Source organism: Pollicipes pollicipes, unplaced genomic scaffold (genome assembly GCF_011947565.3).
Source record: "Pollicipes pollicipes isolate AB1234 unplaced genomic scaffold, Ppol_2.1 Scaffold_2555;HRSCAF=2994_pilon_pilon_pilon, whole genome shotgun sequence".
NCBI lineage: Eukaryota > Metazoa > Arthropoda > Thecostraca > Pollicipedomorpha > Pollicipedidae > Pollicipes > Pollicipes pollicipes.
The window spans coordinates 41,975,281-42,001,873 of NW_023596136.1; the positions used below are offsets into that span (position 1 = coordinate 41,975,281).

Below are 26,593 nucleotides of genomic sequence, written 5' to 3' on the forward strand. Positions count from 1 at the left end.
GTACTCCCCTTGTGATGTACCATTTACATAACTAATAGTCATATAGTATTATGCTCATAAAAGCATTATAAGCATTTAGCACGTCCATCAACTGTTGCATGTGCGTTTCTAAAAACACAAAAAATAAAGAAATATGCGGACGCCGTCATCACCAACTGTGATCAATATTCCCATATCTTGAGTAACCGTGGATATGTCCCCTGTTCGCCGCGAATCATCAGCATCTCCAGGCTGGCAGGCAATGGCCGTAAGTCTGTCAACCAATTCAAGGGCTGCTAGACCACTATGTGGTGAGCCAAACACCTCGTTGCAGCACGGGCCAAGGCAGAACAGCCGTCCAATCACGCACCACACGCATCCCGGCCTTCTTTCCACACAAGGGTCAGGGTCTAGAGCCTGGACCGAACGCCCGCCTGCCCGGACCGTTTACCTTGACGTCCCTGTGCATCTTGCCCATGGTGTGGAGGTAGGAGAGGCCGCGCAGTGTCTCTCGACACACGCACGCGATCTGTGGCTCCGTCAGCGGACCCGTGACTGCAACAGACGCGGCCGCTGGTCAAGGCCCCCGACACGCTCCAGACACCCGCGACCGCTGGTCACGGCCCTCGACACGTCTCAGACACCCGCGACCGCTGGTCAAGACCCTCGACACGCACCAGACACCCGCGGCCGCTGGTCAAGGTCCTCGACACGCCCCAGACACCCGCGGCCGCTGGCCAAGGCCATCGACACGCCCCAGACACCCGCGACCGCTGGTCAAGGTCCTCGACACGTCCCAGACACCCGTGGCCGCTGGTCACGGCCCTCGACACGTCTCAGACACCTGCAGCCGGCTACGGCGCTAGGCTCGTGGTTTTCACGAGCACCGAGGATAGAAATAGGAGTAATTAGAGACTTGTAAGACACTCACTCATTTCGTAACATCGCATCATCCTCTGATGTGCGAACTAGTACCAGCAGGAAAGTAACACGGAGAGAAGAGTTGTTGTTGTTAATTGTAGTTTACGGGCGCGTCGACTGCGGTGGTCATTTGGCGCCCACGGGAAAGAAGCGGTGATGCGGCAAGGTTAATAAATCGTAGCGTATAAAACGTATAAGCGTATAAAGCACAATAAATAACACGGGAGAACAGCTGAACCGAGAATCGATGACGGTAAAGATACACTTGAAAAGGGAGATAGCATAAGCAGTACCAAAAAATACTTACTATGATAGATATCTTGCAGCGAGCCGCCCCCGCAATACTCCATACAGATCCACAGCTTGTCGCGTCGCAGGTAGGAGCCGAAGTAGGCGACGATGTTAGCATGCCGGCAATCCTTCATCATCAGTATCTCCTGCTGGATTATGCTGAAGTCGTCCCCTGCGAGACCGATCAGTCTTAGACAGAAACAGCTGACACCGGGCGTGAGGACCCACGACATTATACGACGCGCAATCGGATATCCACATAATAAAATCAGGCAGCTCCGTGCGGCAAACTGGTCAAGACCAAACTAAAGGTCACAGGAAATGTTTAGAGACGTCGGCCCGGCGACAAACTGGCCCCGGCGAGCGGTGGAAGCGTTCGGCATCACATGGCGAGAAGGCACAGCACGACCACCCGGCCCTGCGGGACCCGACCCTGTGGCGCATGCCGGCGCCGCGTCCACTCCCGTACACCTACAACGGCGACCGTGCCGACATATCGCGTACACGGCGACGGAGAAGCCCACAGACGGACCGCCACCAGAAGAGCAGCGCACGGCCTTCTTCGCCGCGGTATCTAAGCTGAGCGGTGCCGCACGCGCCCCCTCGTCAACTACCGGTCCGAGGTCGGCCGGGCTCACAGTCGCCGAACGTATCCCAGCGGGCACAAATGACGCCAGCACACCGGCGTGGGATGGGTCAGGCCAACATCCGGGGTTCCTGTTCAGATGTGGGGTCGTCCACCCCACCTCAAAACTTGGGGCGAAAAGTGGTTCAAAACCGAGTAAAACATGCTTGCAATGTATTAATGGGTATACTTAGCGACTAGTTCTGCTCAGTCCCATCCCCACAACTGATATAGCAAAACCACACCCCTGCAAACATGAGAACAAGCCAGGAGACAGGGCGTCTCACTGGCCCTATGAGTACATCAGACCGCGGTCCGCTGACCGTTTCAGGCCAGCCGCCCGACGGGACGGTCGGCCGGAGCCGCCGGTTTGCAAACACACCACCGCTTCGATGCCCCGACACAATATTCTGCTCGACGAAAACACACGTATTTCGGCCCAATGTTCGCCGGGCCCATCTCCACTTCGTGGCCCAACCAATCAACGACGCAATCCCGGAGAGAGGAAACAGAGCGTGTCCACCTGTCGCGCCGCCCGCCAGCGTCAGCGCCCGCTGCGCTGGACCTCGCGTCGCCGCCGGCATGCCGACGCTGGTCGGCAGCTGTGAGTGACAGCTGACAGGTCGCGGTCTGGCCGCGGCCTGCTCTAGAGCCGTCGCCACGCGGCGGCGGCGGGCACGAGCGGGCGGCGTCCGACGCGCGTCCGTCCGTCCGCACCCGCGGGCCTCCGACGCTGCCGCCGTCACAGCCGTCCCAGCCGCGAGCACGGCGCCGGACGGGTCCCGACAACGCCCTCGGCTGGCGTTGGTTATTGTCAGCCCGGGAGAAGTACGGGGGACTCCATCGTTATCGGCCTTTGGCCAATTTAAGGCCGCTTTGGAGCTGCGGGTCCTCGTGAATTAAATTAAAGCTACTGGACAACTGCACATTGTATGCGAAACCATTCAACACCGTGAAGTGATGTTCTCACACAACTGGATACAATATGCGTGAGCAGCAACGCAGCTTCCTAGCCTCTCAATCACTACACAAGCCATGACCACCATCGCATGGAGGTAGTCGAATATTCCATCGAAAATATGCACCCCGACAGCGTAGCCTCTCTCCAGGTGCGCGCGCAGCAGCAATCGGTAACTGGCTGAGCTGATCAGTGTACGCTCCGCCCCCTCTGCACACGTCTTGTCTGAGCCGTCTCACTGGCATGCATTCAGAAGCTCACGCTGGCAGTGTCTAGCCGCAGCTGAGCAGCCGAGCCTCTTAAGCCTGGCCAAAAGGCCAGCAAAACTAAGGACAAAACACCGCATGACTACGCCCGTTCTAAGAGGCGCATCTGGCGTACGGTGAGATGCCGTGCGCGCCGATCTTGGTTAGTCAGACACGAGAAAACGCTACACTATGCTAGGCTAAATCGCGCTGTCTGCTGACGATGGACCACCAGGAAGAGTGAACAAGCGTGTACACCGCCGATGGGTTCTGGAGGTCGCGAGGGCATGGAACGGTGGCGGCCAGCGAGTCAGACTTAGCAAATGCAACACAATCTGTCTGAAGGAGGAGGAATGGCACAACAAATGTAAGGAGCTGACGAACTCCGGAAACAAGGACAGAGCAAGCTGACTCAGGTGATAAACGAGGAATCCACACACCGAGTGGCTTGCCAGACCACGCAGGAGATGAGACACAGGGAAATGAGTAGGATGGGAAGACAGAGAGGGCGCCGCATATCAGCGGATGGGTGCCATATGGACGCCCCATGTGAGCGGATGAGCGCCATATGGACGCCCCATGTGAGCGGATGAGCGCCATGTGGACGCCCCATGTGAGCGGATGAGCACCATGTGGACGCCCCATGAGGGCGGATGACAGACAGCCATGCGCTGAGCATGGAGGACGCGGGCGACGGGCCGAAGACAAAGATCGGTGTCATGCAGGGAGGATCGAGGCAGTGAGGCTAGAATGGCAGATAACACTGGTCAGAAGTCGGACAAACGGACTGCCCACAAGGATGAGAGGAACTGGCCGGAAGTCGTAACAGGACGATCACAGACACGGCTGAAGTGGAGGTCCGGGGCACGACGAAGCGTCCAGCGCATGCGGCTTACCGGGCCGTGAAGGCGATCCTGCCTCGCCCCACGACAGTCTCGTCCAAGTCTCTTACACGGGGAACACGCGAACTGGTCAGAAACGGACGGCTCGGAGCGCGGTGGCAGGGCGCCAGCGGGCACGCCAGTCAGAGGCCACGAGGGTGCATCTCAGGTGACTGTTCCCCTGTGCCAGTGTCCCCAGGCCCAGCAGTGCTCAGCCACTCAGTGATCAATGGCCAGTCATGTATGCATGAAAGAGTGGTGGTTTTCTCAGACTGGCTGTTGAGGAATTGTATGTGTGGACATTCAGAAAAAAACTGAGTTAAAAACCCATTTGGCTGGAGGACTCCTCACAATTTGTCACCAACCACACACACTGGCGGGCATGTGTGGAGCAAATTAACAAATCACAGTGAAAGTTAGATAGAAGCCATAATCAAATGCAAAATAATTAAGCTAACATCAGATTTGCCAAAACCAATTCCTTTTCTCACTTTTGATGAATATGGGCTTATGAGGGTAACTACCATAAGGGCCAATCAGAATACTAGAAGAAAGTAATATATGCAGATTTGCTTATTTTATGTAACTCCTTATGTTACTTACCTGGCTGGAGCTTGATAACTTTGATAGCTGCTGCTTCATTTGTGGAAAGTCGTGTAGCCTGAAAAATATGTTATCACTGACAGCAATCCATCAACTGTAGCTGCTGACAAAAAGCACCCTGAGTAGGTGATAATATGCAAAAACACCAATGAACACAAAAGCCCATAAATAACAAAGACACAAACATGCATCAGTAAGGGTGATGATATGTAAGCTAATTATATAAAATTTCACCCTTAGAGTACCAATCAAAGCATATGATTCAGCCATGAGTGTATTCTTTATATCATCTGGGTTTTTCTATCACCTAGATTTGAATGGCTGCCATGACACTAGGTACTGCAATAATACAGGACTGCCTTGAAAAACACCTGCATCATGAAGCTATTCAATGAGCCAGGCTTTTTGAAATAAACATATGATTTAAAAGCAAACCAATACCCACCTTGTACACGTCCCCATATGTTCCGCTTCCAATACGCTGAATTATTTCATAATCATCTTGTGGATTTCTTCTACTGATGTCAGAGCTCATATTAGATGATGAAGCCATTTTTGTTTTGCACTTGTGGTAAAAGACTGAAAACAAATGTGGATGCCCATGAGGCCCACTGGCATTCAGACTACATAATCTATGGCTAGAAATCAACAACGGTGTGTCTGCTTCGGATGTGCAAACCAAAGATGAATATCTATCTTGGCTGTACAAACACAAGTTGATCAAACAGGTGTGCAACATATTCTATTTGCTGTGTTAAGTGGCATGCTAGGTACACTCCATTCACTATATCAAGTTAAATGGGTCAATTTGGTCTTCACATCCCATTTTGTAAACAACACAAGGTTTTTCATTGTACAGAAGACATGCTATCATATGTATACAAGCCGAAATCCCACTTCAAAGTCACTTAATGCCCTCATTCCATTCCATCAGTTTAAGTTCATGCCATATCCCATCTTCATAAAGAGAAAACCACAAATCAAAAGGAAGTGCTCATCTTGAATATGCATCACCAAAGCAGAACACCAGTGACTACAGATATCATCAAACTTCGGTCATGTTACGCTTGGCAGCTATGACATGCACACCTGGCATGGTAAGGGTGTGACAATATACCTTGTGTGGTTTTATACCAAGTGAGAAGCACAGTTAAGTCAAGCCAACTATTATGTGACTTCCACTTACATTCAACCATTCGTTCTACAGCCACACCGGGAGCCGTCTAGACCTGCCTATCCTTTACAACAGTCAGCGATACACCCCAGGCACCAGTGCAAACATACGCCACTCCAGGCCCAACTGAGGCACCTCAGTCATGTATTACCTACGCTAGTATGGTCTGATTTCTTTGTTTTATTCTTATCTTCAGTGATCCAGTTGGATTGGGACCGGCCTGCTCAACGACACCTCATTGCCCCGCCGCCACTACCCAGCGCCACCGCAAATCCACGCCACTTCGTACGCTTCTTACAACGTCGCTCCCGACGCGTTGTTGTGCGTGTCAAGCCTCGTCAATTTCGCTCCGACAGATGACACTAAATTGCTGGCTTACTTTGTAAACCCTTATACAGAGGGCTATATGTGTGCGACCCATAAACTATTTACGTCACTTAATGTACTCTGTTCAAATGCAATTCTCGTGAAATATTGAGCAAAATCACTGAATCAGAGTCCAGTGAAGCATATTTTGCTGTTTCTTTTATCATAACGATGTGCTTGGGATAGTATCAGCTGCTTAGGCCAAACGCTGCCGCGGCACCTGGCGATGGGCCTTCGCTGGAGCCATGCGTACAAAAAAAGTGCAGGAAACTCAACCATAGGTCAAAGCGTAGGGGGCATGATGAACCGTGCCACCAGCGTCCCACCGAGTCCCAAGATGACAAGGAAAACCCCCATGAAAAAGAAACGCCTCCCTGAAATTGAGTAGCATCAGGGTGATGCAGGGCAAGACATATTTAAGAGCGCTAATCCCCAAAATTGGGTGTCTCCTGCGGCGAATAGACAATGGATCTAAATAGCACCCTGAAAACCATGATAAATCTGAAACGATCGAAATATTGGACAATTTCACACTGACATTGTAAACCTCGGTGTTACCAATGGCCCAGTGCACCGACACCAAACACTAGACTCACAATGCAGTCCGTTTATGTACCAGGGCCAAAACTTGGCGGAGCTTCCTATGTGCGAATTAAATGGAAATTTCCGCCGAAAGAGAATACCGAATTAACCAGTATAGCATGCTTCAAGCTTCTGTCACACGGTACACTTCCATGCAAACATGTGACATGTACACCTAAGCCCCGGCCAACCGTTGAGAGCCGCAAAGCTTTGAACGTATTCATCGGCACGCAACATGCCGATGTCCCTAATGGAACTTTGATTCCTATGGAAATTGGAGGGTGTGTTATCTCACCCTTATGCATGTTCTGAAGTCAAAACGTGTGCACCCGAAAGAGATGGTAACCGTTTCACCAGACCACGGTAGGTAAGCAGATGCGTTTGATGACAGTCACCGAAACTGATTTCATTCATGTTGTTCACAATCCTGCCATGTTGTCCATGGCTCACGACGTTTTTCCCCGCCGTAGTGCCCCAGGATAGGACTGCCGCCAATATGACACGATCAAGCTTGCTGTAGGTCTGAAAGTACTCAAATGTGTGCAACACATCCGTGCCGAAGCATCGTTTCATATGGCCTAATGTAGCGCAGTTCTCATCAAACAACCAGAACGCATCTCTGCCGGGAACCCAACCAAACGATAGGTGAGACGCGAGGCAAAATCGGAGGCATGCGTTGACGAGCCTGGAGGGTTGCGGTCGTGTCAAGCTCCGAAACATTGGTGGGGAGATCAGCGTAGACGTCATTCAGACAGCCAGCTTCGTCATTCCGGCACAGAGGCAGTCTGCCTCTGCCATGATTCAGGCACAGAGGCAGAGTCAACATCTGACCTTATTCAAACAAAGAGGCAGACAGATTGATATAGGGGAGATAAAGATAGGGCAGGCGGAAAGAGAGGCACCGAAGCCATCGAAGGGGTGAAAATTCCATGAGTGCGCACCGTAAATACAAGAACGTGGAAGACACGTCGAGGACGTGCAATGATGTCATGAACTTGCAGTTGTAAGCAACTCGTTAAATGCAGCCGACTTTCTTATAACGCGTCCACAATGTCATTACCTTCACAGAAACACCATGGCTCTTTGGCACACACATATATTGCACGGTTCCAATTCCAGATATGTAGCCCTGACATGTCACCATAATAGGGGCAGTGCAGGCCGGTGACACAGTCACGATAGGGGCCCGCGCGCACAGCCATCAGAGCAGTCCGCGCCCCAAGGCGGCGTCTCGAGGCAGCGCTTTTGGACGTCTTCCAATCAAAGCAGTCCAACGTCCGTTGGGAGTAGACCAGTAGACCGACCCGGCTTGGGTCAGGTCGGGCCGGGTCAAATCAAATTAGACCGGGTCAGGTCGGGTTGGTCGGTGCGAGGTTCCTCTTGAGGTTCTGACACAGCTCCACCGCCCTGGCCGACGAGATCACGCCAGGCAGATGGCGCTGCAGTTCGGACGGCGAGCTGCAACCAAACAAAGCGACGGTCACCTCAACACAGACGCAGCCGGGCAGCGAGAGCCAGCATCGACGCAACTGGGCAGCGGGAGCCAGCACCGACACAGTTGGCAGCGGGAGTAAAAAATGACGCAGTCAGACAGCGGGAGTCAGCATCGACACAGCTGAGAGGCGGGAGTCAATGCCCATGCCATCCAGCAGCGGGAGCTGACACCGACGCACTTGGGCGGCGGGAGTCAAACTACAACGCAGCTGGGCGGCGGAAGTCAACACCGACACAGTTGGACAGCGGGAATCAACACCAACGCAGTTAGCCAGCAGGAGTCAGTTACGACGCAGTTGGGCAGCGAGAGTCACCATCGACACAGACAATCGCGGGTAAACATGGGCGCAGGCAACACAGTGCAGTTCACCACAAGCTCGAGCACCAGAGGACGTGGCCGTCGATATCAGCAGCACAACGGGAGTAACCGTTGATAGAAGCCACAGCCGTAAAGCACACCAGGCGCCGTCACATGAGCCACCACCGACATGGGTGGCCCATCAAAAATCATAGCCGGCGCAGAAGCAGCAGCGGAAACAGGTACCACCTTCGCCAGTGACACAGGTCGCTCATCACAAGGCAACGCACCAGAGCAATCACCGCTACAGACGGTACGACAGAAATCACCATTGTCACTGACAAAACAGCGTGACTCGCTACCGACAATGACGACACAGTATTACCGCCGACACAGGCAGAACAGCGAGGATCATTGTCGGCACAGGCACTGCAATGCAGGCTGCCACTGACACAGAAAGTACAGCAGGTGCCGCCAAATACACGGGCACCACAGCAGGGATCGCCACCGCCGTAAGAAACACAGCACGAGTCGCGAAGAGACGCTATCCATACAGCACGAATAAGTCTCAATGGCCCCACTTTCCATGACCCGATTCTCGGCGGCACCGAAGGACACCCGCGGGGTCGCCCTCGGTCAATGTCGCTTGACTGACCGCCAAACGAGCCGGTGTGGGTTAAAGACTTGCAGCCGGCTGTGTTTCTGTTTCGCCAGCCATAAGCAGCGTGAGAGGCTGCCGCGTCAACGGCGCCACGCGTGTCAAACTAAACGACGCGAGGCTGACGCGGTCAGCGCCCAGCCGACTCACCAGGCGAGAGAGCGGGCCAGCGGGCCCGGGCGGCGGCGCAGGTCGGCGGCCAGCGGCACGCTCACTCGCGGCAGCGCTGCCAGCAGGCGGCGGCGGGCCTCCTCCAGAGGCGCCAGCGGCACGGCCGCCGGCAGACCGAAGCCGGCCGCGCGCTCGGCGACCGCCAGCCGCGACAGCAGCGCCGCGCTCTCCGCTGCGGCGGCACGGGGGAAGGGTCACACTGCTGCACGGCGGAGGGGGTCACACGGCGGTACGAGGGAGGGGTCTCATGGCGGCACGGGGGAGGGGGTCACACGACGGCACAGGGGAGGAGTAACACGGCAGCACGGAGGAGGGGGTCACATGATGGCGCGGTGGAAGGATCACACGGCGGCACGACGGAGGGGTAACACGGCGGCACGGGGGAAGGGGTCACATGATGGCACGGTGGAAGGGTCACACCGCGGCACGACAGATGGGCCACCCGGCGGCACGGGCGAGAGGTCACACGGCGGCACGACGGGGGGGGGGGGGTCACACGGTGGCACGACGGAAGGGCAACATGGCGGCACGACGGACGGGTCACACGGTGGCACGGCGAAGCGATAGCACGGCGGCATGGGTGCCACGGCGGGGACAGCAGCAACAAACCCGCATCGGCTTATGCACTGTAGCCAAAGCCATGTTAGCGAAGAAGCACAGTACCTGTAAGTTGCTTTATATTTGACAAGTTAGTTCTGCCTGCATCCTAATAACAAACTATCCATGTTCAGGTTACTAAGCGACACAAGTAGCGCCCCACCCCCGCTGTTGTGTGGAGACAGGGTTGTCGGAAGCGCACCGGCTCGATAGGGGAGGGTGACGCGTTCCGCAGGTGACTCGTCCACCGACACACGCCACCATGAGGTGTCCACGACAGTCGCCTTGCAAGCAGCTGCTTTTCGAGTACAAAAAGAACACCCGGAACAGCTTTCCTGACACTTTGCGTACAAGCCAAGCAATACAATTTCGGACAGAAAATGAATCCGTGCGATGGCGATTTGGGACGAGATGAATACGGGGTAACGAAGCCGCGTGACACGACGTCACAGTGCAGCCACATTGCAGGACGTAAGCCGCTTTTCGCAGCCATCCAGCGCCTGACAACGCCAGCGTCTCAAGTCCGGCCGTCTCACTACCAACGACAGCGCACAGTTCGTACAGCCGGTCGTTTGCACAGCCGGTCCAAGCTATGGGAGGTCAGGTCAGAGCAGAATACACCCGCCCGAGCGAGGTCTCGCCGGACCAGCGCGGCCAGAACCTGGATCAGATCAGGTCCGACAAGCCCAGCCCTGGTCAGGTCAGGTCACATCACTGACCGGGCGTCTCCGAGTGCAGCAGGTGGATGCCGGCGCGGGCCAGCAGTCGGTCGGCGCCCCGACTCCTGGCGGACGGCGGCGGCGGCTGCCCGGGCCGGCCGCGCGGCCGGTCCCGCTCCACCAGCAGCCAGCAGCGCTCGTGCAGCCGGCGCAGCCGCAGCAGTCTCCCCATCAGCTTCCGACGGCCCGGCACGCTGTTCAGGTCTGATGGCGGACACCGATCACCGTCAAACATCGCCTGTACATGGCGCAGCAGCCACCACGCTCCTCACCCAGCAGCCGGCCACGTAACGGCAGTAACCAAGACCTCTCCGTCCAGCGGACGTACCGCGGTAACTGGACATCCAATGTCGAAGCTGCCCCACCCATGCGTGGCAACGGCACGAAGCCAGCGAGAGGGCTGGCGGTTGTGGCGGCGCTGGCAGAGGCCGGGACGCCAAGGGTGGCCGGCCACAGGTGGCACAGTCCGCGGGGAGCACAGGAGCAAAAGACGGTGTCTCGGGCGACGGCGAACACTTTCACCGGCGGCGCGGCGCGACCAACGGCCTGTCCCGGCTCAGCCTAACAGCGCACGCGCTCGGGGCTGGCGGGGCAGCCGACGCCTCACCCGACACGGGCCTCCGGATGACAGCCGCCCGCCGGCTGACAATGTAGTCCTCCACCGGTAGAGGGCGCACGTCGGCGCTGACCCCGTGCAGCGCCCTCAGGTCCGAGAGCACTTGCGGCGCCGAGCTGACCTCGCGCGAGCTGGCCAGCACCACCAGCGGGCCGGCGTCGACCACCTGGCGGCCGAGACGGCACGGTCGGGCGACGGCCGGCCCAGCTCGGCGAGGCCACCGCCGTCCGGATGGCTCCTGGTCTCGGCAATCACAAGCAATGTCAGGCCACGTTGCTCTGATGTGCGAAATGTTACTGTTTATCTACAGATGCGTCACAATACCGGAAGTACATCGAAAGTTACCAAGTGAATTACCAAAACGTGTAGTATGCTAGTGTTAGTGCTTCGACCTGTTAGTTTCAGGAGCCAGTTAGCCAGCAGCTCTTTGTGACTTGACAGCTGATCTTTCGCATTACCTGGCTGCCAGGTGCCGCCGTCTCGGTGCTCCTCTCCGGGCTGCGGGCGGCCGGCAAAGCCTGCTCGAACCCCGAGTCGCCCAGTCGCTTGCGGCCGTTCTCGGCATCTGCGTCGCACACCGCGTCATCTCCTGCACGACTACCGTTCGCCCGCTGGTGCTGCGGGCCGCCAGCCGCTTCTGCGCTCCGCCTAAGCGCCAGCTGGCGGCGGCACTCGGCCTGCTTCTGACGGGCAAGCGCCAGGCGCGCCTGACGAGCTCTAGCGGCCGGCGTCAGAAGTTCAGCGCTGCGCAGCTCCGCCAGGGGCGCTCCGGCCGCCGTCTCGTCGTCGCTGTCCGACAGCCTGAGATTGAACACGACCGGCGATTGCAGGGGCGTGGCTCGCCTGGGAGCAGGCGGCCAGCCGGCAGCCGACGCACCGCTCGCGTCGCCCGGACGGGGCGTGGCCGTCGCATCCGGCCGGGCCGCCGTCTCCGGCCGGGCCGCCGTCTCCGGCCGGGCCGTCGTCTCCGGCCGGGCCGCCGTCTCCGGTCGGGCCGCAGCCTCCGGCCGGGCCACAGCCTCCGGCCGGGCCGCCGCCTTCGGCCGCACCGCCGGCGGCCGTGGGCGCCGGCTCGACAGCCAGACGCCCTCGGTCAAGACGGCTCGCGGGGCGCTCGGCGGTGGCGCGGCCGGTGCGCGCGCCGACTCCCGACCCACCGGCTGACCCCTCGGCCCGCTCCGGTCCGCCTGGAAGTCACCGTCCGAGTCCGACTCTGGCCGGCCGGTGGCGCTGGCGTCGGACCGCGGCCGGCCGGCGCCGCTGGTGTCGGACCGGCTCCCAGCGCCTCGCTGCGGCTCGGCGGCCAGCGCAGAGCGAGGCCGCTCCTCCTCGCTGGACGAGTGACGGATGACGCGGCGCCGCTGCTGCCGGCGGCGCCTCCCCGCATTCGGCAGCTCAGGCTCGGACGAGTCGCTCAGGTACTCCACGTGGTCACTGTCGACGCAGAAGCTGTCCTGCCAACGGCCCGGACACTGCTTATAAATCATTCGGCTACACTCTGATTGGTGCTGCTGTGAGCTTTAGTCTGTTCGCCTCGAATATACAGCAAAAAATCAAAACAAAATAATATAGGGTGTAGGGGTGTAGTTTCTCATTCACTTAGAGAGCTCCAGCCCCCCCCCCCCTCCCCTCCCAACGCCGACGTTCAAAAGAAGGTGCGTCAAATTCGAGGACAGGCCCGTTTCTGCTCCTCACACGTGCAGGGTACGTTTAGTCAGTTTCTGTCTTCAGCCCCCCTCCCCCTTTTCTAAATCATCGCCAGCATGGCGCCACAGGCGCTCCGTCATCCCACCAAAAATGGGTGACATCGTGACAGAACACGTTTCCGTAAACAAGCATGGCTATGCAACTGAGTGCAGTATCAAGATCGATAACATGGGTGGCCGCTTACTCATCACAAAATTCAAGAAGCGAAAGAAGTTCACTTTCGTGTATTGGGTCATGGTTCTACTTCGGTAGGGCGGTGGAACACCCACAACCAGTCAACTGTTAATTATCCAATCGTTTGTGGAGCATACAGCTACTCCAAATCATGGCGGGTAAATGAAATTGCACAAAAATAAGCAAGTAGGCAAAATTTGACAATCACCTGCTAACCATTCAAAGAAGGACGACGCCTTCAGTTGACAAGACCGAGAAGGTGCGCACTATGAAAATAAAAAACGCGTTTGTCAATGAACTGCGGTGGCGCTCCATCTACGGACAATTAGCAGTTACACAACACATAGGCCAAAGAAATACCTAGTCTTAGTCATCCATACACTATACGCCACCTAGGTACATTAGATCCATTCGCCTCCTCCTAAGTCCATAATCACAAAGTCCTTGACAGTACCAGCGGGAGCCCAGGCGGCCGCCGGCGCCGACGCCGCCCGTCGCCACTGACGCACCTGCTCGTAGTCGTCGTCTTGCTGCGGCGCCTGGGAGAGCACGTGCCGGTCGGGCCGGCGAGGGCGAGTCGGGCCCAGCCGGAACCGGCCGGCGCCGGCCGGGCTGCGCACCGAGCGCATGTACACGGCCCGCATGCTGGCGAGGGGGGCGCGGTAAGCGATAGAGCCGCCGTCACCGGGCGGCGCAGGGGCGGCCGACAGTCACGCCTGAGTGAGGCGACACGGCACGGAGCGGGGTGGGTAACACGCATGATGAGGTCGCACGAGCTAGAACACGCCTCACTGAGGCGACACGGCACGGGGCGTGGTGGGAAACACGCATGATGTGGCCGCACGAGCTAGACGAAAAGGTAACAAGATGCGCCACAAATGCGTGCTAGAATACGTTTGCTTGGTAGGGTCTACTGATATTATCGAGGCATACGAGCCGCAGATCTTATAACACCATTCATAAACCCCGAGTGCACAGATACAACCGCGGGCCTTTCAGAACCCGGGGTCGAGCAGCAATAGACGTAACGAAAGTACCCATGCATCACCCTACGCGTGCTTCTCAGCTAACCGAATCTTGACATTGAGTATCGAACCATGAGGCACACGCGGCGACGAAAACGTGCGATGGCCGGGAATCGAACCCGGGTCAACTGCTTGGAAGGCAGCTATGCTCACCACTATACCACCATCGCTGGATACCAGGCAGCGTCAAATATTCGAAGGGGACAAAGGCAGTATGAGCACCGCGCATACTACGCGCTAGTGACTTTCCAAGCGCAGTCTCCAGAGACGGCGATATTTCGTTCCAAGTATTGGGGTATCAAAGTCTCTTTTGAGTTTGCATTTGAATGGGAGCAGTTAGTACGAGTCCTGGGCACTTCCCAATCATTGCGGCATTGCGGCTGACCCAGTGGAAGCTGTTTCGCCCAGTATAGCCGGTATATTAATGATAGACGGACCAATAGGCATGTACGGGGTCGGTTCGGCTGTTGTTTCTGCAGCCTTGGGCGTAGCAGGCGGTAACAGAGTTTTACTGCATGATAACCAGTTCTTGCAAAGCCTGTCCCCAAAACACCATTCACTTCCTGCATGTCAAAACTTTCAGGTTCAAATTGCTGGCGAGAACGTTGTTGGGTGGTCCACGCGGTGCTGCTAAGGATGCAGCTCTTCCAGCATAAGTCAAGAAATCAAAGAGTCTCCAAAATATTTCACAACGTCAATGTCCACATGTACGAGCATATCCACTTACCTTTAAAGTTTTCTCTGGGGGAGGGGGCCACTGAACATGTTCCATCTGAATTTGTAACACAAAGCCGCCAGGGTCGATGTGACCTGTGCCCCTCAAGTGCAGCCTATAACTGATGTCACTCGCCCAGGGACCCCAACAACGGGAGCAGACAAGGGAAGACTGCCCTTTAGAAACGATTGCGCCTACACAGAGTATCTGAAAGGAACCGAAATGAGCGGCATCCATCCATAAGCAACAGTCTACCCCAGTTTGGCCTGCTCCATTTTAGACCTCGTTAGGCCCGTTGAGAACATTGCCGAATAGTGAGCTTGAGAAATATGTGGAAGCAGCACTGTCAGTCCGCCTGGTTTCACCTGGAGAGCCAGTATTGTTGTGCGTATGGGCACTAACACTTGAGCGCGTATCTTAACACCAAAGGTTTATTCGGCAGTCGCTGGAGCAGCGAGCGGCCCGACCGTCGCATGCGCGTGTCGCGGCGTGAGAGGGGGAGCGGATGTTTGCATAGCACATCTGTTGGCGATGACGAAATGCATATACGACATTGCGAAACAATTCGCCAAATGAAAGGTCTTTACCAGTTGGAACTATTTCTGTCGGCGTGAAGAAATAAGTTAAAAGATAGGAAATGATTGTAGGTACAGCTGGTGGAGTTAACGTGACAAATTCAAAGTGAAACCTGAAACTGCATAGGGCACGGTGCCATCCAGCGGATGGGGCGGCAGGCGCATTTTCGGTGGCGCGCCTACAGGGACGCCGTCTAAATATTATCCAAGAGAGCAGTGGCGTCACGCCGCTGACGGCGAGCCGGGATGACTCGGACCAATGTAGGTCGGTCTCCCTCCACCGGTCGGCCCCCCGCAGCATGACCCCAGCGCGGCGCGACATGCCAGCACGCACAACCCTGCACGGACACAGCACAACGACGTGCAACAGACCGGCCCGCCGGGGCGTACGAGAGCCGGCCCGCCTTCCACACGGCCGGCGCGGCCCGCCGTCACTCACTCGACCCCCTCCTGCGTAGCCTGCGGCTCGTCGTCGATCATGGACGCGTCGTAGTGGTCACCGGCGCTGCTCTCGTCGGAGGAGACGGCGCCCGACGCCGATAGGTCCGCCTCGTCGTCCAGGAACGGGTTGCGGCCGGCCTGGCGGCGCAGGCAGAGCCCCCCAGAGGACGTTCGGTGAACTGAGGCTGACCCGCTGCGCCCACCCAGTGGCCGACTCGCCGCCGCAGGCCAGGTTACGGAGAACCCAGACGTCCACACGATCCATGGTTCACCTCGGACATACCGTTTCCGATGTGTGTGAAACAGCGAATGGGTTCCGCACGCGCACACGCGCACACAACGCATGTCAAAAATCGTGACGTTCCACACTCCCACAAAAACGCAAGCAAAATATTGTTTTGCTCGTTAAGCCAGAGGCCTCGAACGTTCGCCCATTACGAAGGCAGCCAATTAATAACCCATCATATTCAAACGATGGCCAAACATCAAAACAGTGAGATGACACTCAAAAGCTGCCTCGCCTTATACTTTCGACTCCTTGTCAACTTCGAATTGAAACAATCGTCAAACAAGCAGAACAGGGAGAGCAAAAGGAGAAACAAGTATCAGCCAGGCGTGCACGCTCATCGGATTAAGCTCATCGCCTGCACTCCGTTCGGCTCAGAAAATAAGTGGCAGAGGACAGCATTTTGGTATGGAGCCGTGCCAAGACCCCAATTGGCATCTGTAAGTCGCTGAGACGGCCGAGGTTGTGACTAACCAGCAAAACACGTGCGCCAACTGAGCACTTGACATGCAGAGCAGCGGAGCCGTACGGGCTCGCGCCTGGTATGTAAAAGAAGAAAAACTCGTGAACAGATTTACGCGCCGCCCACAATTTAATCGTTAAACAAACCGCCACATCTGACCGCCTGCGCACACCACATGCAGCCGAGCCCACTGCAACTCACCTTTCTCCTCTTATGTTGTATATGGGGCCGCTCCACAGAAGAGTCATTGGCACGCGAGGCCTCCCGGGAGCCGTCCGACTGGTGGGAGCCGTCCGTCCGGTGGGAAGCGTCCGTCTTGTGGGAGCCGTCCGTTCGGTGGGAGCCGTCCGTCCGGTGGGGGCCGCCCGTCTTGAGGGAGCCATCCGTCTGGTGGGAGGCGTTCGTGCAGTGGGAGCCATCGCGGGAGCGGCGGCCGGCCGCGCTGTGGGAGAGCTCGGCGGCGGCCCGGCCGGGCGACGGCGAGTCCTCCTCGCTGTCGCAGATCCGCGCCAGGCGGCGGGCTCCCCGGCGCGCCGCTGGCCGGGCCACTGGGCTGTCCGTGTCGGGCGCGCGTGAGAAGGGACGGACTACCGGGCTGTCCGTGTCTGCCGCACGTATCAAAGGCAGCACCAGCGGGCTGTCTTTGTCTGGGACACACACGCCAGGTGCGGCCAGCGGGCTGTCCTTGCCGGCCAGCGGTCGTCCGACCTCACAGCGCGGCGCCTCGAAGGCGCTGTCGTCCGCCCAAAGGTCGGCGTCACTAGCGTCGGCGCCGGGCACCGCCGCCGGCACCGGAGGCGTCGCGCCGCACGCCCGCCGACCGAGCGGCGGCCGGGGCCGGGCCAGCGGCGCGTACTGTGGCGCTGGTGACCGCGCGAGCGTCGCGGCGCTCGGAGAGGCGTGCTGTGGCGCCGGTGGCCGGCACTCGGCCCGCTCTGACTGGCCACGATCGGCGACACGCACGGCGGGTCTCCCTCGCACTCCGGCGAGCGGGCCCGGGTCACCGTAAACGGCGGGCCCACCAGCGCCGCCGCCTCCGCCGCCGGCTCGTCCGCGGCTTCCTCCACAATGTCGTCGAACACAACGCTGTCCTCGAAGAAGTCGGCGAACAGGTCGAACACGGGCTGCCCACCGCGCCGCCCCGCGCCCGACGACGTACTGGCGGCGTCGGAGCCGCGGCACGGGCCGGACCGCGCCGGCGTCGTCGCGTCGCTCCGGTCCACCAGCGCCAGCAGCTGGGTGGTGGTGAGCAGCGAGCCATTGGCTTCCGGCCGTGGCGCCGCCGCCGAGGCTGCGGACGGCAGCGGTGTCACGCGGCCCCTCCGCGTCCGCGGGAGCGAGTAGCGGCGCCGCGGTCAGCGCCGATGGCACGGCGCCGGCGGCGGCCAGGTCTGGGGCCGGCGGCGACGGCGAGAGGTCGGCGAACACGCCGCCTCCCAAGCCCAGGTCGAAGAGCGGCAGGACGGAGGGCCGGCGGCGGCGGGCGGAGGGCGGGGCCGGACTCATCCCAGAGTCCGCCGAGAGCGCCTCCGGTCGTGGTTGCCACCGGAGGGGCCTCTCCGTGGCCCCAGCGCTGCTGACTGGCCGAGGCAGAACCCGCACGACCAGGACCGCTGACGCCGTCCGTCGGTGCCGTCTCGAAGCCCAGAGATCCAGCAGGCTCCTCCAAACCGGCAAACAGACTCTCGTCGTCGGCGAACAGGTCCTCGCTGGATGGCCGCCGCATGGGAGCGGCCGGCGCCGGCGGCGGCGGCGCCGGCGGCGGCGGCGGCGGCGGCGGCGGAGCCGTCTCCTTGACGTGAGGCGTTCCGTCCGCAGCGGCCTCCGCAGCCACAGCTGCGGGGAAGCACAGTCCGCGCCCGCCGGCGTGAACAGCCGAGTGCCGTGGCGGCGCGACAGCTTCCGCCGCTTGCTCGGGTTCTGCGACGGCAGGATCGGCGAGTCGTCGTCGGTGGTGGCCTGAAGCCCAGCGCAGGGCGGTGACGCGGCCGGAGCCGCGGCCCCGGCCACCCGGCGCACGGTCGCCACCTCCCAGCCACGGGGGCGCCGTCCTCCGGCGGCGCAAGCCAGCTCCTCGGCCGCCAGCTCCATCGGCCAGGTCTCCATGGGCCACAACTCTACAGGCGACGACTCCTTGGGGCATGCGTCCGTGGAAGACGATTCCTTCACCGGTGACTCCTTGAGCAACGAGGCTCTGGCCAACAGACCGCTGGGAAGCGACTCGTTGAACAGCGGCTTGTTCAGCGCCGGTCGGCCGGACGCCGCCGCTCTTGGCGGCGAGTCTCCGCGCGGCTTCCCCTCGGGACACCATTCAAGGCGAGGCGCCGCCGCCGGGCTGGCCGCCGCCGCTGCCACAGCCGAGACTGTGACCGGGGTCTCGCTCCGCGCCGCTCAGGCCGCACTGCCGGTGGCCGGGCCCGAGGAGGCGGCCGTCTCGCTCCGGCTTCCACTCGGCCGCCAGCAGAAGGCCGCTCTCGGGCCGGCCGAGCGGCGGCGCCGCCAGCGACTCAGTCAGAGCGCGCAGAAGCTCGGCCGGCGCCGCCCAGCCCGTGAACGGTGCTGGCGGCGGCCGCACCGCCGGCCAGACCAGCTCCGGCTCGGCGGGCGGCGCCGGCGGCGGCGGCGAGCCCGTCTCCAGCAGGCTGCGGCGCACCGCCTCCTCCAGCTGCTCCTGCTCCGTCAGCCCGCTCAGGTCGGCCACGCCACAGGGCGCTGGCGCTGGTGCTGGAACTGGAGCTGGCGCTGCGGCGGCGGGCTCTGAAACGGCCGATCAATGATCAGAGGCGGGCCTTTGAAGAAGACCACATGAAGCTCAGCACACTGTCATGATTTTGAAATGAAATAGCATGAACTGAAGCGCATCTTTTAATAGCGGTGGTTGTACATTTAAGCACAGAGATTCGCAAATGTGCATATCTAATGGATTAAGTATCAAACTTTTCGGGTGTATCGGCTGCCGGAGTCATGCTACAACCAAACGGATCCTACCGCCTTCGCGATAAAGGCCTTTCATGTGCTGTAATGCGTGGGGACTTATCGAACAGTACAAAAACGGACAAGCGGGGTGGTTTATGCCACGCACGTCACCTGCCTTTTGACCGCTATGCCGTGGTCATAATTTCATGGACACAGCACAGCAAGTCCTGCTCCCAGGATTCTGCACGATGACCGCGGATGTGTGTGTATGTTGTCGGACGCACTGACAGCGCCGCGTACCGTAACGCGCCGGTGTTGGGCATCAGTAGAAAACCGCGTCAAACTATCGCGTCGATTGTACCCAAGCGGTGTCCGCACACATCTCTTGCTAGTTAAATTTCGAACGAGGAAAAAGTTATGCATGTTACATACTGTCACACAAATTGACTTCGTTCGGTGACAAGCTTGGCAACTGAAACTCCACGCAGAAGGACCATGCGCCATTGTATCCTACATTTCTAAGGCAGGCTGTGTATATCCGTCATATACAACAGAGGAAGTCCAAACGGCGCACAACACCCAAATCTAAAAACAAGCTACCTGTAACACACGGCTGCAGAGTAGTGCCAGACCGCATATCCCATGCAATATCCTGGCGGGATCAACAAGGAAGGGTGTTTGTACACACAGCTCTGCTGCAATGGCGCGTGTGCGACGCAGCGTTTCAGTTAGCGCTAGCCGGTGGACATGACAGCAGTCAGCTGCGATGCCGGGCAGCTGTTGTCGGATGTCGCCAGTACGTTCTAATGCTTTCGTTTGGGGGACCTCACATTGAAAGGCATGGGCTTACTTCTCCTGGAAGGGCAACTTGCTCGTGTCTGCCGCATTGTAAAACACAGCTGCTCAACACGGAGCAGCGCACGTGGTCACAACAAGCGCGCGCTGAGAGGGCGAGAGCGCGCCCGGCTCCCACCTTGCACGTCAGAGCAGCGCACGTGGTCACAATAAACGCGCGCCAAGACGGCAAGAGCGCGCCTGGCTCCCACCTTGCCCGTCAGAGCAGCGCACGTGGTCACAACAGGCGCATGCTGGGAGGGCGAGAGCGCGCCCGGCTCTCACCTTGCACGTCCTCCGGCCTGAGCAGCGCCCTCATCTCCTGATCGTAGACGTCGCTGTCGGCGTCCGCCTGCGAGGCCATGAAGCCCAGGATGCGCACCAGGTTGCGCGAGACGGCCGAGTGGGACACGTGGTGGGTGGGCTGCAGCGTGGTCTGCCAAGGCAGCCAGTCGTGCAGCCGGAGTGTTCGGTGCCGGCCCGCCTGCCGTGGGGGCATGCCAACAGTCAGAGCACGCGCGCGCGGGGGCGAGACCGCAGGCTCCTCGTCGACTGTTGGACGACAGACGAGGTGGTGGCGCCACGGAGAGCAGCAGGACCCGCGTGCGATGCACCAAGTACGGCCGGACCCACACCGGGCCAGCTCGTCTGCCGTCTCAGCTCTGTGGCCGCCGCAGCTCGTCTGCCGCCTCAGCCCCAACAACGTCTCAGCTCCGAGGCCGCCTCAGCTCCGATGCCGTCTAAGCTCCGGGGCCGCCTCAGCTCCGAGTGACATCATGCCCGGTTTATGGGGCCAGGCGTCGAGAGCACAGGCAGGAGCAGGCGGGCCCGTTGTGCGGTCTTGACCGCCCGCTCTGCTCCGCCCGACCCAGCCATCCCGCCTAGTGATAGCTGGCCCCTGTACGCCACAGCTGAACCGCTTCCCTCAATCAGCCACCCGCCTCTCTGCTGTCCTGCTGTTCGGTATGAAGGCAGTCATGCTCAGCTCGCCCGACAGAGCGTACTCCGCGTAACCCGTTCACCCTTCACCAGGCCCCCCCTCCTCCAGCTGCTCGTCTCCCCGGCAGCCCAACCGCCCTCCGTCTGTCGAGCGTCGCCCCCCCCCCCCCCCCGCAGCCCACCTGTGCACCCGTCAGAGGCGGGCCGGCGGCCCCTGGGCGGCAGCCGACGCGCCGCACCGTCACCAGGCCGCAGCTTGAAGCGGGCGTCCCAGTCCCGCAGCTCGGCGTCGTCCAGGTAGGCGGCGGTGGCCGGGCCTCGGTCGGGCGCCAGCGACGCCAGCAGGCTGGTCAGTCGGCCGCGGCCGGCGGCGGCGCGCGGCCGGCCGCGGCCCGCCCGACCGGCCGCGGGGGCCGCCACCGCCGCCGGCGCCGGCGCCGGCGGCGGGGACGCCACCATCATGTGCAGCCGCTGGCAGACGGGCGTCAGGCCCCGCGGCACCATGCGTGGACTGTGGCGGTACAGGTGAGGCTGCAGCCGAGCACCTGTCGGCGGCGGCCAGGTCAGGTGGGCGCCGCAGGCGGGAGGCGGCGGTCAAACGCTGGCGGTACAGCTGGGGCTGCAGCCGGGCACCTGTCGGCGGCGACCAGGTCAGGAGGGGGGTCCAGGCCGGGGTCAGATTGTGGTGTTTGTGCAGCATCGAGCGTAATAGTACCAACGCGAATGAAAACTTCTGTGTGTGTGGCGGGGGGGGGGGGAGGGAGGAGTAGATCAGAGAACGGAATGGCATTTGGCAAGGGAATACGGAAGACATCACCGAATGATAGCCCCACTTTCAGGATCATTCATAGACGCATCCGCTTGGTAGAATACTTGCGAAAGGGAAAGATACCTGCCTGTTGCAGAGCCAAAACAAACCGTTTTCCACCAACCACAACCACAACCACAAACCAAAACAAACCCCGTTCACGCATGTCAAGTGATGCCGAAGAGGCAGACCACACGCGAAGTGAGGCCGGCGTCCCCCGCCCGGCACCCCTTGCCCGGCATCTCTCACTCGACATCCCTCGCCCGGCATCCCTCATCCGACGTCCCTTGCCCGGCATCCCTCGCCCGACATCCCTCGCCCGGCACTCGCCGCTCGACACCCCTTGCCCAGTGCCCCTCGCCCGGCACCCCTCGTTAGGCGCCGCCCACTCGACATCCCCCGCCCGGCATTCCTCGCCCGGCATCCCTCACCCAGCACCCCTCGCCCGACGCCCCTTGCCCGGCGCCCCTCGCCCTGCATCCCTCGCTCAGCATCCCTCCCTCATCCGGCACCCCCCGCTCGACACCCCTTGCCCAGCGCCCCTCGCCCGGCGCCCCTCGCCCGGCACCCCTCGCTAGGCGCCGCCCACTCCACATCCCCTCCCGGCATTCCTCACCCGGCACCCCTCGGTCAGCATCCGTCCCCGACCTCCCTCGCCGGGCATCCCCCGGCCCGCAGCCCGTGCGGCGCCGGGCCCACCGAGCCCACCTGACATGATGGCGCCGAGGACGGCCTTCCTTTGGTAGACGCTCTGGCCGTAGAGGCGCTCCTCGCGACCCCTCCGTCACCAGCACCACGATACGGCCCTGACGCTTGCGGCCAGTGCGGCCCATCCGCTGCACCTGGCGGGACGGTGGCGCGGCGTCAGCGTACGCCGAGCCGGGCCGCGCCCACTCCTGCTCGTGAGCGTGACACCGACGGGGACGCACAGCAGGAGGTTTATCTGCATCCGGAGAAAATCTGATTACATCTATAAGCTTGCCAATGTTGGCATGAAAAAATGATCAAACCAAACCTGCCATTGAGCACCAGCTGCCAGATAGGGCACATCTGGCAGACACGGACAGTCTTATGACTCACCAGACTGATGGGTGACTTGCTGACGTCATAGCAGACGATGAGGTCCACGTCGCCGATGTCCAGGCCCTCCTCACCCACACACGTCGACACAAGCGTGTTGTAGCCGCCGGTGCGGAAGGCAGCGATCACCTGGCGGAGACACATTGAACTAACGTTCCGTCTGTCACCCAATAGATGGCGGGAACGTTACGTCGATAATAAAGGCAAATGTATGACATTGCATCGTTTCCACGCAACGCTTTCCACACATCAAATAGACTTGCGAATGAAAATAACAGTAACAAAAACACAAACAATTTGTTCTGAACGCAATCGTCGTTTAACCATGCTTGAGCACTTCATACGAGTTAACATACCCGCGCGTGTCACCACATTATCATACGGTCGTTAAAATCATAACGTCCATGTTAACGTCCGATCGCCCTGTATGCCGACACGAGACCTCGCCGTATCGGCGCCGTGGTGGTGCGCCCCGCCCGGCGGCCCACCTTGAGCTGCTCCTTCTGCGAGAAGCCGCGCGACACGCGGCCGGCCGTCTGGCCGATGAAGTGCATGGGTCGCACCAGCGGGCGCAGGTGCTGGAGCACGGCCGCTATCTCCAGCACACTCTCGCGGTACTGTGCAGGCGGCAGGGCTCATGTTACGCCTCACCACGCGGCCGTGGCGCGGTCCCGCCCCGCCGGACGGGGAGAGCCGGCCGTTTGAATGGAATATAGCTGATGGATTCTGCTTATGGCGGTTGAACGGAAGGGTCGGTGTCTAAACGATCACTAACAATATGCATGCTCATTCGGCTCTTAGTATCATCGAGAGACCGAGAGAAAGCAGTCACGTTTGGTCCCAGGCCCTTTCCAGGGTCATGGTGATTCATGTCCGGGTCTGAGTCCCAGCCGACCACATCGCGCATGTCATGAACTTCACGCGACCAACATGAGTGCAGTGCCGCACTCTCAGCGTTGCGTGTGCACACAGCATAGCCACCACGAATTAATGAGCCGCGACAAGAGTGGGCGACCCGATGGGCAAGGCATCTGGGTGAGCCATGAGGGACTGAATGCAATGAAACGCATCGAAGTGAACGAACGTGGTTACGTTTTATGACAGGCAAAGGAAAAGCCAAGAAAACACGTAACTTACTAAAGAACAGCAAGCGTGAAAATCGCCAATTACGATTACTTGTATTCCCGAGGTTAAGATGGTTTGAGCGGTGTGCCAAACGTATTTACAGCCTGGTACGGTCCCAGTCGGTCACGTGGATGGTTACACCCGGTCACCGCATTAGTGGCCGGCAGATGACTGCAAACCCTCCCCATGGCGGCTTCCTCTGACCCTGACTTACCCCGGTCCCGGTGACTGACCTGTTGCAAAGCTAAAACCACGTGGTCTCAGTTTCCTCTCAACAGCTAACCCCGCCCTTCGCCGTGGCTGACCACGGCCTGGGAAGCCCTCCCTTTTCCCTGACCGGACACCGGCGGCTGATCTGTAGCAGGACCGCGACCCCCGGTGGTCCCCGTTCCCTCCCCCGCCCCTGCCCATGGCCAACTGTGAGAAGATCATGGCCCGGGTGGTCGGGCCGCCGCCGGTGCCGTCCCGGTGGTCCCCCGTTCCCTCCCCCGTCCCTGCCCATGGCGAACCTGTGAGAAGACCATGGCCGGGTGGTCGAGCCGCCGCCGGCGCTGTCCCGGTGGTCCTCGTTCCCTCCCCCGCCCCTGCCCATGGCTAACCTGTGAGAAGATCATGGCCCGGGTGGTCGAGCCGCCGCCGGTGCCGTCCCGGTGGTCCCCGTTACCCTCCCCGCCCCTGCCCATGGCAACCTGTGAGAAGAATCATGGCCCGGGTGGTCGAGCCGCCGCCGGCGCTGTCCCGGTGGTCCTCGTTCCCTCCCCCGCCCCTGCCCCTAGCTAACCTGTGAGAAGATCATGGCCCGGGTGGTCGGGCCGCCGCCGGCGCCGTCCCGGTGATCCCCGTTGCCCTCCCCCGCCCCTGCCAATGGCTAACCTGTGAGAAGATCATGGCCCGGGTGTTCGGGCCGCCGCCGGCGCCGTCCCGGAAGTGCTGCAGGACCAGGTCTCGCAGCCGGGCCAGCTTGGGTGACTGAGGGGCGGCTCCGACGCTTTGACCGCCCTTAGCCGGGAGGGGTTGCCGCCGCCGCCGACACCGGCACCGGCGCCAATCTGACGAGACGCGACACGAACGCTATACACGGACAACACAGCCACCGGCCGCGGTAGGCGAAGCCGAAGGGAGGCTCGCTCACCGTGCCGAGAAGTGTGAATTTCACCGGTGTGAAGTGGTGCGATGGCGCTGGGCGGGGAGAGGCCTTAGGTTCTTCTTGCAGTGGGAGGAAACCAGGGCGGAATGGCACGTGCTATGGGACGTTCAGTCTGAAACTGTATCCCATATCGTATGAGTGACAGCGACCTAGCCAATTCCGTCGGTGAGTAAAAAAACAAAAAACGGTCAGAGGTGGCAACTAACACATAATACATAGCTTAAAGTCCTCCTTAATTCACGTAATTAATATATACGCTATGTATCGACGCTACCGGGTTTCTTCTACAGTTTTCTACGGCCCTTCGCATTGGTTCTCTCTCCACCGAAGACGGTAGGGACGAGGTTTATCAAGCATTATGTATTGTTTTGTACGAACGTCAGACAGCTTACCTTGCCCTTTCATCACCAGAATACAATTCGCCAGTGGTGTACGCAGAATCCCGGGTGGCGGCCAATCGATAGCGATGACAGATTGGCTTCAAACCAAGCCCACTAAGACCCAGCCACGGAAGGGTCAATTTTGTTCAGATGTTATCACGTTAGGGGGACGGAACCATGCATCACCAGGCGAACCCAGTATTAATCCGGTAACGCACAACTAAGTTACCAGCGGAAGTCTATTGGAATGAAAACCTCACTTCAATGCTTTTACCGTCGCACAAATGAATTTGCAGCCGTCATCCGTAAAGCATGTTGTGACTGTTACGCCGCATTTTATTCCGCACTGCACACACGAGCCGTGAGCCAACAACTGCCGAGTGTTCGACTGTACAACTGGCACGCGATGGTGTTCCATCGGCCCCAGTTCTTGCAGCGGTGACTAACGCGTCCGGCCAGCCCTGACGCACACCTCGATGACAAAGGCCACCGGACCGGCCGGCCGACCGCACCCCACAGGTCAACGGTCAATCAGCACCGGCCGGGGACGCCGCCGCTGGGGCCGCCGGCCGACACAAGGCTGGATTCAGCCTGCGATCTCGGCCGCCTCGGGTCGTCACGCCAATATGCCGCCAATGTCGGCTGCGTCCCGAGCGAGGAACCGAGCAATCCGGGACGCGCCGACATTAGACTGGATTCAGCACGCGATCTCGGCCGCCTCGGGTTGTCACACCAGTATGCCGCCAACGTCGACTGCGTCCCGAGCGAGGAGCTGGGCAGTCTAAGGCGCGTAACACACA

At 59.7% G+C, this 26,593-nt stretch overlaps 1 protein-coding gene and 1 non-coding gene across 2 annotated transcripts in view; both read right to left on the reverse strand.

Annotated features, from left to right (window-relative positions):
• The window catches only part of LOC119101442 (mitogen-activated protein kinase kinase kinase kinase 5), a 7,232-nt gene extending 1,314 nt beyond the window's left edge, over positions 1 to 5,918 (reverse strand). The window contains exons 1-6 of the mRNA XM_037224783.1: positions 5,829 to 5,918; positions 4,949 to 5,082; positions 4,504 to 4,561; positions 3,916 to 3,966; positions 1,208 to 1,363; positions 431 to 534 (exon numbers count right to left, since the gene is read on the reverse strand). Coding sequence (XP_037080678.1) covers positions 431 to 534; positions 1,208 to 1,363; positions 3,916 to 3,966; positions 4,504 to 4,561; positions 4,949 to 5,056 — 477 coding nt within the window. The 5' untranslated portion in view covers positions 5,057 to 5,082; positions 5,829 to 5,918. The remainder of the gene's footprint in view (positions 1 to 430; positions 535 to 1,207; positions 1,364 to 3,915; positions 3,967 to 4,503; positions 4,562 to 4,948; positions 5,083 to 5,828) is intronic.
• Positions 5,919 to 14,182: 8,264 nt separating this feature from the next.
• On the reverse strand, positions 14,183 to 14,254 carry TRNAG-UCC (transfer RNA glycine (anticodon UCC)). The gene has a single exon. It is a non-coding gene; the product is annotated as a tRNA-Gly (tRNA).
• Positions 14,255 to 26,593: the final 12,339 nt, after the last annotated feature.